General features: G+C 53.8%; 1 protein-coding gene across 1 annotated transcript; it reads right to left on the bottom strand.

Annotated features, from left to right (window-relative positions):
• Positions 1-3,310: 3,310 nt before the first annotated feature.
• IL12RB2 (interleukin 12 receptor subunit beta 2) lies at positions 3,311-17,998 on the bottom strand. Its single transcript, XM_041472196.1, has 15 exons — positions 17,899-17,998; positions 14,742-14,807; positions 13,528-13,836; positions 13,052-13,166; positions 11,704-11,879; positions 11,382-11,521; positions 10,589-10,733; positions 8,940-9,019; positions 8,566-8,626; positions 6,389-6,918; positions 5,754-5,874; positions 5,389-5,476; positions 4,669-4,759; positions 3,998-4,419; positions 3,311-3,838 (listed from the first exon to the last, which is right to left on the bottom strand). Exons 2-15 carry the CDS (start codon positions 14,797-14,799, stop codon positions 3,790-3,792), a joined length of 2,385 nt encoding a protein of 794 aa, XP_041328130.1. The 5' UTR covers positions 14,800-14,807; positions 17,899-17,998; the 3' UTR covers positions 3,311-3,789.
• Between the last annotated feature and the right edge of the window lie 506 nt (positions 17,999-18,504).

Raw genomic sequence — 18,504 nt, 5'->3', positions numbered from 1 at the left:
CAGTTTCCTTAATTCCTCTTTGGCAGATTTTTCTCAGCCCATGGAATCTGTGGAATATTAATTTGGCAGACTGTTAGTGCTGTATGGAATGAACTCCTGGAGTACTTAAGTTTTAATGCTTCACTTCCAACATGGAAAACCAGTCATTTCTTCATCTCTGTTGGGTAGTTTGTTTACACAAAATCTTTCTAGAAAATTGAAAGCAGATACTTGAAATCAAGATTCAAAGCACATTGGTTTATGATTCAATACCTGTGTATGGATCCAGCAATGGGTAACTGGTCTGAAAACCAGGTTTTTAAAATTCCTGTATCCCACCTTGCACTCCCCCTCTGGACCTTTATTTCCTCCTCCTTCCCTTCAACAGAACAAGATGCTTTTTTTGGCAACAAAAAAAAAGAGTTTTTTAATTACCTTTGCTTTTTGTTTGAAAGGATACCCTGAGATTGGGGGAATTCCTGTTGTTGGAGCTGGGATACCCTGAAATAGAGGGAATTCCTGTCCTTGCAGCTGGGATTCCATGAGAATGGGGGAATTCCTGTCCTTGGAGCTGGGATTCCATGAGAATGGGGGAATTGCTGTCCTTGGAGCTGGGATTCCATGAGAATGGGAGAATTCCTGTCCTTGGAGCTGGGATTCCACGAGTGTGGGGGAATTGTTGGAGCTGGGAGTGGGGGGAAGGTGGCAGCTGTGGCTCTGGAAGCCCAGGTGGATCCCAGGTGGGATGTGGGATTGCCACACGGGTGCAGCAGTATTCCCAGTATTCCCAGCACTGCTCCAGGTGTTCCCAGGAAGGAGCTGGGCTGGCTCAGGAGGGAGTTGTGGCTCATGGCTTCGGGCTGGGACAATGGCAATCTGTGCGTGGGGTACCAAAAATCCACCCCAAAACCTCAACACTTCACCTCTCCATCCAAAGGCTGCTATGGCTCAGTGCAGTGCTCAGGATCTGCTTGGGACATCACCAAGGAATGCTTTTCCAGAGAATGATTGTAAGAAATTCCTTCTCCCTCAAAATCCACCATAGGTTCAATTTCTTCCCCGTGTTTCCCTTCAGTACACAAGAAGAGTTGAGTGAAGGGCTAGTAGAGGATCTTGTAGGGGTTTTATCAGCATTTGTTAGGAGAATAGGAACAAATCTCATTTTATTCCATGTTTTCCTCTTTGGCTAGCTGAGAACATATTTGTAGTTTCGTAGGTAGGCAGAAAACTAAAGGTAACACCCTATTTTTATAAAAACTGTGCAGGACAGGCAGGAAGTGTTGGAGACCTTGGAGTGTGGAATACCAGCCTGCTCAGCTGGGTGTTGGCAGCTGCCTTTGCTTTTCCTGAGCTGTTTTCCACAAGAGCTCCTGTTGTGACCCACTGTGAGTACCAGGGATCAGTTCCCTCACCTGGATTTCAGCCCCAGGCAGGAGAAGGAGGCAGATTTTCCATCAGAGAGTGGGAAATCCCTTGGTTCTGCTCTCCTGACTGTGCTCTCAGTGTGGGCTGTTGTAGGAGCAGAGCTGTTCCTTTTCCCATTGTCTGGTGGGATGTGCTGCACTTCAGCCTTAGGGACAGCCTGGATAGCACCAACCATGTGGAACAAACCTTTCCCTGGAACACAGCCCTTCCTTGCTCCAAACTGCTGTTCCAGTTGCCACCCAGGTAATTTTGCTGGCTGAATTTTCCCTTTCCCTGCTCTAGAGCATTCCCAAATGGCACCTAGAGTGATTTTCAACACAGCTTGTAACTTAAAATTGGTCCTTCTGCTGTTCTGCCAGATGTAAATTCGCCTCTTTCAGTCCATTTGTGTCAGGAACTAAAACTGTGAACATTTATCTTTAATATTGGTGGGTGTTAACTGAAATAAAGGTTTATTTTCATGCTCTTTAAAAAAAAATGTCCTGAAAACCACGTGGAAATGAAGCCACTGAGGTTCATAGTGGCTCCTCTAGGGTCTGTCCTGGGAAGTCCAGCTTGCATTCCCTTTCCCAGGATGGATTTTGCCTTGGAAAAGCATCTCCCAAGTAGGTTATTTATGATTAATGAGCTTGCTTTTAGTAACATTTTCTGTCCTCTTGCTTGCTCCTGCTGTCACACCAAATCTGAGGGACTGCAGCTTTTAAATTCTGATCCTTTGGAAAAGAGAGCAGAGAAAGTTGGAGGCGTGGAGCAGATTGGCTTTGGAGTGAGCCAAGGGCAAGGTTTGAGCAGGGGAGTTGATCTCAGCTGGGATGGTGGGAGGGAGCACGGGGGAGTGATTGCTCAATTCCAAGAGTTAGCTGTGTGGGAAAGGACATGGATTCTCCTGGAATGTTGGGAATCAGTGGGAATGTGTGGTGGCAGCAGTTGGAGGAGCTGAGCCCACCCCCACCTGTAACTGTGCCCACAGGGATGGCTTTGCAAAGACAGAGCTCTGGTTTAATAAACCCAGCACTGACAGCCAGCTGTGCCCCTTCCAGCTGTGCCAGCTGCTGCTTTCCCAGAGTCATTCCAAGGACCAGGCACTCTGGGCTGCTCTGCCTCTGCCAGGTTCCATGCTCGGGGTGTCCCCAGGACAGCCACACCTGGTGTTCCTGCTGTGAAGGGTGTCCTGAGGGGGGACTCACCTGGGAAGCTCAGGGACAGCAGGCTGGAGTTACAGAACTCTGGTCCTTGTCTCTTGGAGCAAGGCTGCACATGAAACCCCACATTGTGATTGATTTGGAGATCTATGGGGCAAGGAGAAAATTCATTCCAAAGTTCTCTTATCCTTAGGTTGAGGTAGAAAACCAAGATGCAGAAAAATGGCAAAATAGTGCTTTATCAAAAAAACCCAAAAAAAACAAACAACCAACCAAAAAGCCAAACCCTTTTTGGCATCTGATGTGCCTTTCTAGCTCAGTTTGGTTTGCAGAGCTGACTGGAGGGGCTGAGTTGTGGTGCTCAGGCAGAATCCTCTTACCGGGGTGGTTCCCAGGCAGGGTGTGGAGAGCAGGCAGCAGGTTCGGGTTTTTTGGATGTGTGACCCAGTTCTGAGGGAGATGTTTTCCTTTGCTGTCACCCAGCCAGGTGACACAGGTGGGACCAGAGCTCAGAAGCCCAAAGCGCAGTGGCTGAGCTGGTATTTGGCAATACCCAAATCTGCACTTGAATGGTGGCAGCAGCAGCTCGTGTCCCTGCTTGGGGACACAGAGGATGCTCCAGGTAAGTTCATACCTGGGCTGCTCCATCTCTAACTGCAACGTTTCAGCTTTATTTAATTTTTAATTGTACTGTGTAAAGCTGGAGCGTGACCAGAGAAAACAACAGGAAGCCAAGTTCAGATTTCCAACATTTTATTTATATACACACATCTGGTAAACAAAGTCATTAAATGTGTAACACCCTTGCAGCCTGTAATTAGAACACTCCAATAAATCACTTAAATTCCTCTTGACAATCCATTTGGCTGAGTACAGATCCTACCTGCTGCTTTTAGTTCTGGAGAGGAATTTTCCTGTCCTGTACTGAGGCAAGGAGGGGCTCTGGTGCTGTGTCCCTCGTGGGGCTGGTGACACTGGGGACTCTGTGACTTGGTGCCAGGGGAGGAACAAGAGGTGCTGAGCTGTTCCATCCTTCCCTTTTGCAGTTCCTTGCTCTTTCTGGTGGAAATGGTGATTTCCAGCTCTGATCCTGGGCTGGGCCGTGGGACAGGGCTTGAGGCAGCCCAGGCTGCAGGAAGAGCTCCCAAAATCCCCAAAATCCAGCTCTGGCATCCCCAGCTGTGCTTCTGATTGCAGAGGAGCAGCCACGTCCACTGGTGAGGTGTGATTGGGAAGGGTTTTGTCACTCGAAGGTGTCACATGTGAGGGACTGCACTGGCTGTGCTGAAACACTGAAATATTTCGTAAATGCTAAAATCCAGGCTAGGCTCACATCAAAACACTGAAATACTCTGTAAAGTGCCAAGATCCAGACTGAGCTCACATCAAAACACTGAAATACTCTGCAAAGTGCCAAAATTCTTGCCGGGCTGACATCGCCCCCTGCCTACCTCGGGAAGGAGCTGCCGCTGAGTTTCACTCGATCCAGAGTCAGGTTCCCTTGGCAGCAGAGGGCGGGAGGCAGGAATGCGCTTGGGAAGAGCGGGAGGGCGCTGGGCTCGGGCTCGGGGGCAGGCTCGGGCTCGGGGGCCAGGCTGCCGGGGCTGGAGATGTACTCGGCCGGGGGGATTACGGCTCCGGGGGCTCCATCGGGCTCCATCGCCTCCACCACCAGCCTCTGGTACAGCTCCGGGAGCTGCTGCTGCTCCTCCGAGCTCTCCCGTGCCCAGTCTCCGTGCCCCCCGCTGCCCACCACCGGCTTGTCCCCGGGCTTGGGGGGCTCGGGGTGAGCCGGGCTTTCCTCCACCGGGCTGGTTTCGGGCTCCTCGAAGCCGCCGGGCAGGAAGGGGCTGGAGGGAGCGCTCAGCTCCTCCTGCGGGGGGGACACGGAGTGAATCCCAGCACGGAGCTCCCGGGACTCGCTCCCCACATCCTAAGGGAGATCTCGCCTTCTTCTGGGCTTTAATTCGCCCAGCGCACCCCGCAGTCTCCTCCAGCGGAGATTATCTGCTGCCAGAGATTGCTGGATTTGCTGCTTTAGGAGATTACAGGCTCGCATGGCTCCAATTGCTTCTTTTTAATGAAGGTTGTGGGATTAGAAGGAAAAACCCCTCTAATTTACCTTGGCAGCCGCTAAGCTCTTGGCCCACGTGGCGTTGGCAGGGTCGGGAATGGCTTTGCTCTGCCACTGCGGCAGGAGGAGGGACAGGAGCCTGCAGGGGGGATAAATGCAATTAAAAACGTGAATGGTGAGACCTGCAGCAGCCTTGTGCTCCTTGGGTGTGGAATTAACCCAGGTGTGATTGTGGATCCGCCCTCAGAGGGACCTGCAGAGCTCTTGGCTGGCTGGGGATAATTCCCAGGGATTGCTCCCCTTCAGTTTGGTCTCAAGAGCTGGTTAAAAATTCACAGCATCTATGAACTACAGCTGTATTTTAAGCTCAGAGCCTGTTTTTATTATCCTTCATGTACTCTGAAACCTTCTTTTTGAACAATCCTCACTGCTCCATGCTCATGAAGGGGCATGACCATCTTGTAGGACAAGGGAAAATGGTTTTAAACTAAAAGAGGGTCGATTTAGATTAGATGGGAGTAAAGATTCTTAAAAAGCACTGGCACAGGGTGCCCAGAGCAGCTGTGGCTGCCCCTGGATCCCTGGCAGTGCCCAAGGCCAGGCTGGACACTGGGGCTGGAGCACCTGGCACAGTGGAAGTGTCCCTGCCATGGCAGGGGTGGCACTGGGTGGGATTTGAGATCTCTTTCAACCAAAACCATTGTGGGATTTAGTCCCTCCTGATAGCCATCCCGGATTTGCTGGGACACAGCTGGCGGATCCACTCACACTCTCCTTGCTGGAGGCACAGAGCAAAGGCAGGCTGAGAGGACGAAGAAGCTGCCGATGAGCACCAGAGTCAGCCAGCCCCCAGCACCTGCAATGCAGAGCAGCCACCATTCAGCTCCATCAAAAAGATTAAAAAAAACCCCAAATCTTTCTGTGCTTCATGAATAAACCACCCTTCACCACAGAGGAAACAGCACAGCACTGGGAGCCTGAAGGCAAAGAAGGAGATTCCACATCCCAAACCCAGCAAATCCTCAGCACCAAGAGATCTTCAGCACGCTCGGAGCGCTCGAGTGACTGCAGAGGAGCAGGAAAAGCATTCCAGAGGGCGGGAGAGGGGATCCGAGGGCAAGCAGCTCCCTTACTCTCCAGGCAGACGCTGTCGCTGTTGCCCCGGGGCCCCTCCCCGGCCGCGGTCGCCGCTGTCATCCAGAGCTCGTGGGGCTCGCCGGGCTCCAGGTGAGCGAGGTGCAGCCAGCGAGGAGCCTTCCCGGCGGGAACGGCTGCGGAAAAGCATGGAAATGGGGAGCCTGGCACGGGATCTGCTGCCTGCAGCTGGGACGGGCTCCGAGGGGGAGGAGGAGGAAGAGGAGGGGGGAAAAGAGGAGGAGGAGGAATAAGGAAAGAGAAAATGACGAAGAATAAGAGAGGAGAAGAGGAGGAAGAAGAGGATTAAGGGAAAAGAAAAGGAAGATGAGAACTGAAAATTGATGGCTTCCCACTGCCAGAGGAAAGGGATAAATGGGATATTGGGAAGGAATTGTTCCCTGGGAGGGTGGGCAGGCCCTGGCACAGAGAAGCCCAGAGAAGCTGTGGCGCCCCTGCATCGCTGGCAGTGATTTTAGTAAAAATTATAGAAATATATAGAATATAGAATCTATAGAAATATATAGAAATATACAATCCCAGACTGGTTTGGGTTGGGAGGGACCTTAAATCCCACCCAGTGCCACCCCTGCCATGGCAGGGACACCTCCCACCATCCCAGGCTGCTCCAAACCCGGCTCAGAGCCCGAATTCCCACCCGACTTGTTGCTAAGACCATTTTCCACCCACACTGGTGCCGTGCCCAGCCCGGGGTGGCGTTACCTGCTATCACAGTGGACAGGAGGGACGGGGGCAGCTTCACCCAGCCGTGCTGGGGCTGCAGGCGTGGCTCCCTCCAGGGCTCTGCCCACTCCACCAGGTAGCCCCCCACGGGCACGGCGCCTGCGGCAGGGGGGCTCCAGCTCACCAGGATGCTGCTGTTGCCCAGGCCCACGGCAGAGACCCGCTGGGGAGGGGGCAGATCTTGCAGGGGAGAACAAAACAAGGTTCTTGAGGCCTCAGTCAAACCTTTGGGACGTGGGGTTTGCTGGGTCTCGCCCACTCTGGTGCCGTGGGGAGGATAAAATGAATTACAGTGATAAAGAGAAGGTGCTGATGGGAGGGTGAGGGTTTGCTGGCAGGAACAGTGACATTCCTGGCTTTTCTCATGGGTGGGACACCCACAGCTCGGCCTGGCTGTGCCATCCCAAGCCCTGGCAGGTGCTGGCAGGGCACGCCCCAACACCCTGCCCCGGTGGAAGCACGAGGATGTGGAGCTGCTGCAGAGATTCCAGAGGAGGAACGGGGATATCCCAAGGGCTGGAGCCCCTCTGGCTGCGAGAGCAGGGGCTGCTCCCCTGCAGGACCGCAGGGAAAAGCAGATCAGCAGATCCCTGAAGTTCACTGAGGGGAGCACAAGGTGGAGGGACCACAACACCTGCAGGGGTGCGGCACGGAGCAGAGCCGTGCTCCGGCCATGCCGAGCAGCAGGAGCCTCACCTGGGCTCAGGATGGCAAACCCAAACCCAAATTTCAGGATTTATTTTTGCCACCCAATCCCAGTTTTGCTGTGAGATGCTGACTGCTCCAGCAGCAGCACAGCTGGGGACACTGAAACCCTTCCTGCCCTGAAGCTGAATTCTCACTTTTTTTCCCTCCCCCCTACTGAAAGCCACACTTTTCACAAAGGAGGGGGAAAAAGGTGATCAAATTCTCAGCTGGATTTGTCAAAATGAGCAGGTTTTGCCTGGGAGAAAAACCTTGGATTTTACTTGAAGCCACCATAAAGAATTACTGAAATGGAACCACTCAGAACACACATCTCTGACAGCCTGTGGAACACCACACCCTGGTTTTAGCTCCCCTCTGGGTGCCTGCAGTTGTACTCTCAGTTTCAGTTTCCTGATGTTTCTGTGACATTAATTCATTCGTTTGGCTGATTTTTGTCAGAACGAAACAATGCACAAAGCACAAACCAAAATGTTCGCCGTGCTTTGGCAGCAGCCCGGGACTGAGGCAGCACTGGAAACCTGCTGAAATTGAATTTCCAACCCTTTTCTGGGTGTTTGTCTGAGAACAAGAGCACAGCCTTGGTAGGAAGTGGTCCTGAGTGTCAGCCTGGCTTGGGAGCTGCAGTGAAACCTCTAAATGCAGTTTATCACCCCGTTTTATGAATGATGCTGCAGGAAGCCACTCCTGATAAAGAAAGTGCTGCAAGATAAAGGTCTGCAAGCCACAGTGGCTGAAGCCACAACGTCTGGGCTCACAGAATTTCATGAGAATTTCTGCTTTCACTTGCAGCCTGGCGTGGGGGGGGGAACAGAGTGAAATTTTTTTTACCCAGTTCTGGTGGGTTTTAAACTAAATTCTGTGTGGAATGTTCCCTGTGGGGTCCCCGCCCCTAGCTCTGCCCAACAGATCCTGAAAACGATTTCAGCTGGGGAGTCTGGAGAGGGGCTGGGGATAAAGGGATGGGGGCAGGACACAGGGAATGGCTTCCCACTGCCAGGGGGCAGGGGTGGATGGGAGATTGGGAAGGAATTGTTCCCTGGGATGTGGGAAGGGGTTGGATGGAATTCCCAGAGCAGCTGTGGCTGCCCCTGGATCCCTGGAATGTCCAAGGCCAGGCTGGAGAGGGCTTGGAGCAGCCTGGGACAGTGGGAGGTGTCCCTGCCATGGAACAGGATGACACTCGAGATCCCTCCCAATCCAAATAATTCTGGCATTCCATGAAATTGCAGGTAGAAAAATGCTGATGAGTAAGAGGAGGAATAGGGAGGGGACCCTTGGTCTGTGTCCCTGTCCCTGGGAGCTGGTGAAACCTTTGTGCTCTGCCAGGGTTCAGTCCTTCCCTGCCAGCCTAAAAATCACCATTTCTCCTCTCTCCTGGCTCTGGTTTCATTTCCCCTCTCACCTGGCTGCGTTTTGCAGCCTCTGCTGGGCTATCCTGGGTTTCAAGGTGTGGCTGGGGCTGTGTGTTCTGTCCCTTCTGTCAGAGCTGGGGCACTTATCCTCTCTCTGACTCTGCCAGTGGTTTGTATTGCTGCATTTTCATTTTGTTTTTATTTTTCCCTAATAAAGAACTGTTATTCCTGCTCCCATATCTTTGCCTGAGAGCCCCTTAATTTCAAAATTATAATAATTTGGGGAGAGGGGGTTTACATTTTCCATTTCAGGGGAGGCTCCTGCCTTCCTTAGCAGAGCCTGTCTGTTCAAACCAGGCCAGGGGGTTTCAGTGCACTCACCTTCCAGAACAGGGAGAGGTTCTGGTGCCCCGAGTCCAGCTCCTGCTGCCGGTACCAGACATCCAGGGTTCCCGTTGGCACTGGAGGGAAAGAAAAGCAGAGCAGTGGCAGTGGCTGGGGTTTGGAGCCAGCAAACAAGGAGGTAAAACCCCTGAGAAAATTCAAATTTAATCTTTGAAATGCCCCTGGAGTGCTGCAGGGTGTGATAACCCAGGTTTGCTGTTGTTTGGCTGTTTGAGGGTGGCAGCACGAGGAGAAGAAGCCATAAACCCAAGGAGGGGAGTTTGGATGTGCTGGTGGCTTTGTCCTGACCTCAGTAATCTGGATGGCTCCCAAGGGAAGCCACACATCAAAGCACAGCATTAGCTCCTGTCTTTGCATAAATTTGAGGCCTCTGAAGGTCCTTGGGCTTGGCTCTGTCAATCCTAGAACAACAGGCAGCCTGGGATGAGGGCACGTGGGGATGTGTGGGATTTTCCTGTCTAATAAATGCCTTCAACAGCTTCTCTGAGGCAGCTTAAACCCCTGGTTCCTTCCACAGCTCTGACTGGAAACTCTTGGTGTTTTGAGCAAACCTCCCAAAACGACATCAAAGGGAAGGTCTGGCTGGTGGATGAGCTCCCAAAATCCAGCACCAGAGGTGAAGGGGTCAGGAAAGCTGGGGTGACAGAGGATGGCAGAGCTTTGCTCCTCGAGGACCCCCAGCAGCACCAGCTCATCAATTCCAATTAACAGCAGGAGCAGGGGCAGCTGATGGGAGCCCAGGGCTGAGCACAGCCACAAACCCCTGCAGGTCAGCATTTGGGGAGCAGCTTGTCCTGGAGTGGCTGCAGAGAGTGACTGCAACAGGAACAAGGAGCAGAAACAAACCCAGAGCACTGGCTGCGAGCTCAGGGCAGAAAAATCCCAACCTGGCATTGCATCTGCTGCCCTCCAGCCTGGCTTTGAAAGCCTGTGGACCACGTGAACGAGGTTTTTGGCAGCTGGCACAAAAAGGAGCAGGAACAGGAATTTCTCCTCGGAAAGGTTTAATTTTGGGAGACAGCTGGTGGGGAAGCTCAGCAGAGCAGCGAGGATGCACCCAGAGCTGCTTGTCTGCAGCCTCCCCTGGCTCTGAGGGCACAAAGATCAGCCAAAAACCCCAGGGCAGGGTGGGGGGGACGGCCACAAGCTCAGGGTGCAACGAAAAGGGGAGAAAACTGTTGAGAGGAAGGTGGGGGAGGCAGGGAAAAGTTCACAAAGTTCACACCTCCCAAATCAATCAATGCCTCTTACAGAAACTGCTGCTGTCACGGGGAAAGGGGAAATGGGTGACTCAGAACAGCCCCAGCCCCAGTAATTCACAAAAAAAGAGCAGCCAAAGCCAAGCAGGAGAGCACAGAACCACAGAATGACAAAGGTAGCACGGCACCTTAAAGAGCATCTCACCCCAACCCCCAAATCCTTCTCAGGGAGCTCTGGAGATTTCTCTTTTGGAACATCTTCACCGTTCGCTCGTTAAAAACGCAATTTTCTTACAGAAACTTCTCCCCCTTGGCTCGGGGGCTGGGTCTGGAGCTCACCCCGAGCAGCCCAGCAGCAGTTTGGCCCCTGAGCTGGGCTTTGCTGTGGGTGCAGAGCTCAGAGCTGGGCTCAGGGCAGGTCTTTACCTGCTGCTGGGGTGCTGCCCTGGCTGCTGCTCCAGTCACTCCACAGCCCTCGGCCGGGCAGCATCCTGCAGCTCAGCTGGAACTCGTGGGCTGTGTCGGGCTCCAGCCCCTGCAGATGGTGTTTCTCCCTGCTGGGGCTCTCCACCTTCAGTGGGGATGAAGAAATCGGTATTAAACTCCCAAGGAAACCAGGACTGCAGGGGCTGAGTTACAAACTCAGCCACAGATTTAAAATCAGCAGAGAAAAACCTGAGCTGAGGCAGCCTCAGAGACTCAAGGGATGATGCAAGGAAATCATCAGCCCTGCAGGGCTTCGTCTGAAAAGTCCCTCATTTCTTACGTGCCCACAGCAAAATCTGTGTTGGGGTGACATGCTCAGCTCCCAGCAAAGCGTCCTTTTTGCCACTTGCAGTGAAAACTTCATGGAATCATGGAATGTTTGGGTTGGGAGGGATCTCAAATCCCACCCAGTGCCACCCTGCCATGGCAGGGACACCTTCCACTATCCCAGAGTGCTCCAGCCCCAGTGTCCAGCCTGGCCTTGGGCACTGCCAGGGATCCAGGGGCAGCCACAGCTGCTCTGGCAATTCCAGCCCAGCCAGGAATTCCTTCCCAAAATCCCATCTAAATCTACCTTCTTTCACCTTCCAGCCGTTCCCTGTGTCCTGTCCCTCCATCCTTGTCCCCAGTCCCTCTGCAGCTCTCCCGGAGCCCCTCTGGGCCCTGCCAGGGGCTCTGAGCTCTGCCCAGGGCTCTTTCCTGCCCACGAGTCCCTGAATCCCAGCAGGATTACCGTGCTCCAGCCGTGCCTGCCGAGGGGACGATACCTCAGCCTGCAGTGCTGTGCCTGTGCCCCGCGGTGCCGCAGAATGGTGCAGCTGGTGGCAGAGGAGTCATCGAATTCCACCGAAAATTCGGGAGGGTGAGGCTTCACTGGCACCAAAACAGGGAAACAAACAGGGCTCAGAGAGGGGTTAGGTGGAAAACAGGATTACTGCTTCAGGCTGGATGGGTGATTTTCCCAAGAGGTTTAATGTTTTTCCAAGAGGTCCTGAATATTTTCAGGTCTCCCCCAAGGTTTGGGGCTGGCTGAGAGGGGGGCAGTGGTGCCTCACCTATGTCTATCAGCATGAAGGTGAGCGGCTGGGAAGAGGCATTTCCTAGTTGGTTGGAGGCAGAAACCACCACGGTGTAATTGGAGTCAAAATCCAGCCTGCTCAGAGCCCCAGAGCCGAAAACCTGGCCGGGAGTTTCTTCTGGAAAGGAAAAGACATCGGTCCCGTTGGAGAGCCTGGAGCAGGAGGAAAGGATTGGTTGGATTTTCTGAGGAGGAAAGGTGAGCCCTGGGGGTGGGGGGTGTCCTGGTTTAGGGATCACCCCCGGCCATGGGGACAGGGACAGTCCTGGGGGTGTGGGGTGTCCTGGTTTAGGATCACCCCAGGTCATGGGGACAGGGACAATCCTGGGGGTGTGGGGTGTCCTGGTTTAGGGATCAACCCCGGCCATGGGGACAGGGACAGTCCTGGGGGTGCGGGGACAAGGTTCCCTTTCAAAGGGATGGATTGGCACAGGCTCTTCACTGAACCCCGAGGGAGCTGCAGGGCATGATGAGAAAGCTGCTGCAGGGGGTAATTAGGCATTAATTGTATTCCCACCCCGGCACTTACTCTATCCCGTAGGCAGTGTGCAGGTAGGTGAGCCTGCCTTTGTGCCAGGTACAGGTGGGATGTCCCCGTGTCCCCTTCTGGATGCAGGACACGTTCCTGGGCTCGTCTGGAGGACCTGAAACAGAAATTCCTGTCAGTCCTGACATCCATGACCTTTCAGGGTCCTTCAGTCCGACGTTCCCAGCCAGCCTGGCTCCGGTGGCTCTCCCCCAGAGGTGTGGGCAGGAGATTTTGAGGGGATGCAGGGCAGGGAGGGCAGTGTTTGCTCTGGGCAGACAGCTTTGTTGAGCCTCTCTCCCTTCAGGAGTAACAGAGCTGCGCAATTCCAGCCGGGAATATTCCCAGTGGGAAGAGCCAGCAGCAAAACCTGGCCGGGAGTTTCTTCTGGAAAGGAAAAGACATCGGTCCCGTTGGAGAGCCTGGAGCAGGAGGAAAGGATTGGTTGGATTTTCTGAGGAGGAAAGGTGAGCCCTGGGGGTGGGGGGTGTCCTGGTTTAGGGATCACCCCCGGCCATGGGGACAGGGACAATCCTGGGGGTGTGGGGTGTCCTGGTTTAGGATCACCCCAGGTCATGGGGACAGGGACAATCCTGGGGGTGTGGGGTGTCCTGGTTTAGGGATCAACCCCGGCCATGGGGACAGGGACAGTCCTGGGGGTGCGGGGACAAGGTTCCCTTTCCAAAGGGATGGATTGGCACAGGCTCTTCACTGAACCCCGAGGGAGCTGCAGGGCATGATGAGAAAGCTGCTGCAGGGGGTAATTAGGCATTAATTGTATTCCCACCCCGGCACTTACTCTATCCCGTAGGCAGTGTGCAGGTAGGTGAGCCTGCCTTTGTGCCAGGTGCAGGTGGGATGTCCCCGTGTCCCCTTCTGGATGCAGGACACGTTCCTGGGCTCGTCTGGAGGACCTGAAACAGAAATTCCTGTCAGTCCTGACATCCATGACCTTTCAGGGTCCTTCAGTCCGACGTTCCCAGCCAGCCTGGCTCCGGTGGCTCTCCCCCAGAGGTGTGGGCAGGAGATTTTGAGGGGATGCAGGGCAGGGAGGGCAGTGTTTGCTCTGGGCAGACAGCTTTGTTGAGCCTCTCTCCCTTCAGGAGTAACAGAGCTGCACAATTCCAGCCGGGAATATTCCCAGTGGGAAGAGCCAGCAGCAGTCCCGGACACAGCCACCCCCTGGCAGTGCCCAACAGGCTTCCCTCTCCCACAGGAGAGCCGTAAGAAGCAATTAAGACCTTTAGGCGGTAATTAAGCAGGGGTTTTCCTTACTCCCACACTGGATATCGATGCCACAGATGAGTTTTCTCCTGTCCCCACAGATGCACCTGCAGGTGAAGTTGTGCCTGCCGTGGGCAGTGAGCAGGAAGGTTTTGCTCACCGAGCCCCCCTGGGCTCGGATTTGCTCGGAGCTGTTGAGGAAAATCGCTGCCCAGCACCAGCGCCGTGGGGCTGCCAGCTGGCAGGACAGGGTGACCTTGGTGCCACCAGCGATGGCACAGCAGGGGCTGGCTGTCACCTTCCCTCTGTCACAGACCTCTGAGGCTCTGCCGGCGCTCACCGGCCCCTTCCTGCAGGGTCCTGCAAGGGAAAGGAAAAGCAGCCTCAGCAGGAGCCCCTGAACCGGCTGCAGGACGGGCTGGGCTCCAGCAAGAGCCTCCCCAGGTGTTTGGTGGAGAAATTCCGGGCTCTGCACAAGAACTTGTGGGATCTGGCTGGGATCAGCAGCCACGGCATCGCCCCCAGTCCCCAAAAACCCAGAGAGCCCCAGGAACAAACTGCCAGAACCCTCCTTTTGCTGGGATTGGAAAGGTGTCTGTGTCAGCAGGGCTGTGGCAGGAGGTGCAGGAAGGACCTGGAGCTGCTGCAGGGCTGGAGCTGGGCTGGGAGAGCTGGGAATGTTCACCTGGAGAGGAGAAGGATCCAGGGAGAGCTCAGAGCCCCTGGCAGGGCCTGGAGGGGCTCCAGGAGAGCTGGAGAGGGACTGGGGACAAGGATGGAGGGACAGGACACAGGGAATGGCTGTAAGCTTGAAAAGGGGGATTTAGATGGGATATTGGGAGGGAATTCCGGGCTGGCAGGGTGGGCAGGGACTGGGATGGAATTCCCAGAGCAGCTGTGGCTGCCCCTGGATCCCTGGCAGTGCCCAAGGCCAGGCTGGACACTGGGGCTGGAGCACCTGGGACAGTGGAAGTGTCCCTGCCAGGGCAGGATGGGCTTTAAGGTCCTTCCACCCCAACCCCAAATTCTGTGATTTTGTGATTTTTTCCCCTGTTCATGAGCTCTGCCCGTCCCGCTGCCTTTTCTCACAAAGCCAACAGCTCTGCCTGGAGCTGAAAACCAAACAAAGTCCCTGCATCACTTATTAACCCCAGAAAGGAAGAGGTTCACTGGCTCTTGGGGTAGAAGCTGGAAAAACCCCACCCTAATTCGGCTGAGTGCTTCCTCCGAGAGAGAATTGCTGTGTAGGGAGAAGCCTCTCTTACCTGCTGTGAGCTGCAGCACCAACCAAAGTGCCGAGGGCACGATCCGTGGAAGTGGCATTTTGGTGCCTGGAGAGAGAGGAATTCCTGTTACCAGCTCCGAAAAACGGGAATATTATGTATACAGATCTTTGTGGGGTTTTTTTTTCTGATTTACTCCTTTCTACTTTACTGTAAAGTAGAAAAAAGATTTTTTTTTTTCAGAAAATCCCAAATGCTCAGTTTGTGAGACCTTTCCAGTGAACATTCCCTGGTTTTGTTGGGATCCAGAGGCTGTGCTGCTCAGCCTTGCAGCAGTGCCTCAGCTCAGCCAGGACCTGCTCATGCGGTGCCTTCCGTAGGTGATTCGCGAGTGCCAGGATGAGCAATCTCAGCAGCTTCTTCAGGGAAATGCTCTGCCTTCCACTAAGCCTGGGGGCTGTGTCAACAACAGCCTGCAAACAGCTGCTGCTGACAGCAAAGTGCCCAAAATACCCGAGGAAAACAAACAGCCTCAAAACCAGCCTCAAAACCAGCCTAAAACCCAGCCTAAAATCCAGTTTAAAATCCAGCCTCAAACCAGTTTAAAACCCAGTTTAAAATCGAGACTCAAAATCCAGCCTCAAACCAGCCTAAAATCCAGCCTCAAAATCCAGCCACAAAAACAGTTTAAAATCCAGCCTAAAATCCAGCCTAAAATCCAGCTTAAAATCCAGCCTCAAAATCCAGCCACAAAAACAGTTTAAAATCCAGCCTAAAATCCAGCCTCAAAATTCAGCCTAAAATCCAGCCTCAAAACTAGTTTAAAATCCAGCCTCAAAATTCAGCCTAAAATCCAGCCTCAAAACTAGTTTAAAATCCAGCCTCGACATCCAGCCTAATATCCAACCTCAAAACCAGTTTAAAATCCAGCCTAAAACCCAGTTTAAAATCCAGCCTCAACATCCAGCCTAAGATCCAGCCTCAAAACCAGTTTAAAATCCAGCCTCAAACCAGTTTAAACCCAGCCTAAAACCCAAAATCCAGCCTCAAAATCCAGCCTGGCTTCAAAGCCTTTGGTCAGAGGACGTGAGCCGTGATGGGAGTAGAGGATGAGAAACTGCTGAGGAGCAACGCCAGCTCAGAGCCAAGAAAAAGGGAAATTAATGGGAAATTCGGGGAAATTAACAGAGAGAAATTAATGAGAACCTCCCAGGTGGCACAGCAGGGAGGGAAATCAGCAGTGCTGGTTGGGGGCAGTGAAATCCCCCAGGGCATGGCACTGAGACCCGCAGGAGCTGGCTGTGGGGCTGCGGGTGCTCCTGTCCCCAAAATGCCATCCCGGATGTGCCTCGGGCTGTCCCCGCAGCCCCGGGCTCCTTTCAGCGCCGCTTCTCCCTCCAAAACCTCTGTGTGCTTCCCAGGAACTGACGGGAACGGGCTGGGCAGCGGAGGAGAGAGGAACACCTCGGTCATTTCGGGTAGAAAAACCCCGTATTTGTGGCCCGGATCTCACACATCCCCGGTTGCTGACGGGTTTTTGGGGAAGCTCTGGGGGGACAGTGGCACCCCGGGTCATCCAAAGCTCGGGACTGTCCCACCGAGGCTGGGGCTGTTCCCAAAGCTGCCAGGAGTGGGGAAGGAATCAGAGCTCCGGGAAAATCCCAGGGCAGGAAAATCCCGGGGCGGCAGCAGCCCAGGGCAAAGCAAATCCCGGGTTAGGAACATCCCAGGGCAAAGGAAATCCCGGGTAAGGAACATCCCAGGGCAAAGCAAATCCCGGGTAAGGAACATCCCAGGGCAAAGCAAATCCCGGGTTAGGAACATCCCAGGGCAAAGCAAATCCCGGGTAAGGAACATCCCAGGGCAAAGGAAATCCCGGGGCAGGAAAATCCTGGGACAAGAGCGTCTCACAGCAGAGAAAATTCCAAGTTAGAAGCATCCCAGGGCAGGAGAATCCCAAAGCAATGAAAATCCCAGAGCAGGAACATCCCAGAGCAGGAATATCCCAGGGCAGGAGCATCCCAAAGGAATGAAAATCCCAGAGCAGGAGAATCCCAAAACATTGAACATCCCAGAACAGCAACATCCCAAAGCAATGAGAATCCCGGGGCAGAAGAATCCCAGGATCCCAGGGCAGTGACAATCCCAGAGCAGGAGCATCCCAAAGCAATGACAATCCCGGGACAGGAGGATCCCCGGGGCAGTGACAATCCCCTCCAGGGCAGGAGAATCCCAAAACATTGAACATCCCAGAACAGCAACATCCCAAAGCAATGACAATCCCGGGACAGGAGGATCCCCGGGGCAGTGACAATCCCAGGGCAGGAGGATCCCAAAGCAATGACAATCCCGGGACAGGAGCATCCCAAAGCAATGACAATCCCGGGACAGGAGGATCCCGGGGCAGTGACAATCCCAGAGCAGGAGCATCCCGCGGGATGCCGCCTTTCCCCGCTGCCCGCGGCCGGGACTCGCCCCTCGGCACGGGGGGGATCCCCAGCCCCGGGAGGCTCGGGGGGCTCCCCGGCACCCCCCGGTGTCCCGGCCGGGGTTACCGACCCCGAGCCCCTCGGGGGGCTCCCCGGCACCCCCCGGTGTCCCGGCCGGGGTTACCGACCCCGAGCCCCTCGTGTGCCCCGGCCCCGCCCGGCCCGGGGGATGCTCGGGACGGGAGAGGAAGGGAAAAGAAAAGAAAGGGAAAAAGGGAAGGGAAGAGGAGAGGAGATAAAAAATAGAATTTTTGCTCAGAGCGAGGGGCTCGTCCAGAGGCACAGCCACTCTCATTTTAGCCTCTCTGCAAGATGATTTCTGCTTTCTCTCATATTTTCAAGCACCCCCACAACCACTGCCGCATTTAACAGAGTTTTAAATGAATTAATGTCTTGCTGCTGCTGTTCCTTCTCTTCTCAGGCCATCAGCGACATAAGCTCGGTTTTTCTGCCTGGTTGTGCTCAGTTTTTCTCCCCTCAGCACGGGCACGCCAGGGCAGCTCTAGCAATGAGGGGACACAACATGCGCAGCCTCCGGGAACCCCAAATTTTCCCTTGGAGCCTCCAGCTGCTTTTCCTCCCCCCAAAAAACCAGGAGCAACATTTGGGCTCCTTTCCAGAGCCGCCAATAATTATCATTAATTTACTGGGGGGGTGAGTGGGGGAGTTAATACCCCACAAAATCCCCAATATCAACAGCTCCTTTTTACCTCCTGTTTCCCCTCTGCCTTCATCGGTTCCCGTGGCGCTTCCCGTTTTCCAGCGCCTTCCCAGCGGGTCCGTGCGCTCCCGGGAACGCTCGGGCCCGGGGCGGGGCCGGCTCCGCTGCCCGGGGCTCTTCGGGGGAGGATGCTGATGGATGGCTTTGTGTCCTGTGACAGCACGAGGAAATCACCTCCGCTCCACCACTTGCTTCCTTTTTGCTTCTAGTTTTTTTCTTATTTCCTTTTTCTTCTCCTTTTAAAAAGTTTTTTTTTCCTGTAAATTGTCTTTCCTTTCCTTTATATTTTTGTTTTCCACTTTTATTTTTCCTCCCTTTATCTTATCTTCTTTCATATTTTTTTCTTTGCCTTTGTCTTGTTTTCATTTTTCTTCTTTCTTTCTCTACTACTTTTTCTTTCTCCATTTTATTTTTCTTCTTTTTCTTTGTCCTTTTTCTTTTCCTTTTTCCCCTTTTCCTTTTTCCTTTTTCCTTTTTCCAAGGAAATCCCGGGGCAGGAAAATCCTGGGACAAGAGCGTCTCACAGCAGAGAAAATTCCAAGTTAGAAGCACTCCAGGGCAGGAGAATCCCAAAACATTGAACATCCCAGAACAG

This window comes from Pyrgilauda ruficollis, unplaced genomic scaffold (genome assembly GCF_017590135.1).
Source record: "Pyrgilauda ruficollis isolate IOZ18807 unplaced genomic scaffold, ASM1759013v1 scaffold283, whole genome shotgun sequence".
NCBI lineage: Eukaryota > Metazoa > Chordata > Aves > Passeriformes > Passeridae > Pyrgilauda > Pyrgilauda ruficollis.
This window is presented reverse-complemented; position numbering and strand designations above follow the sequence as displayed.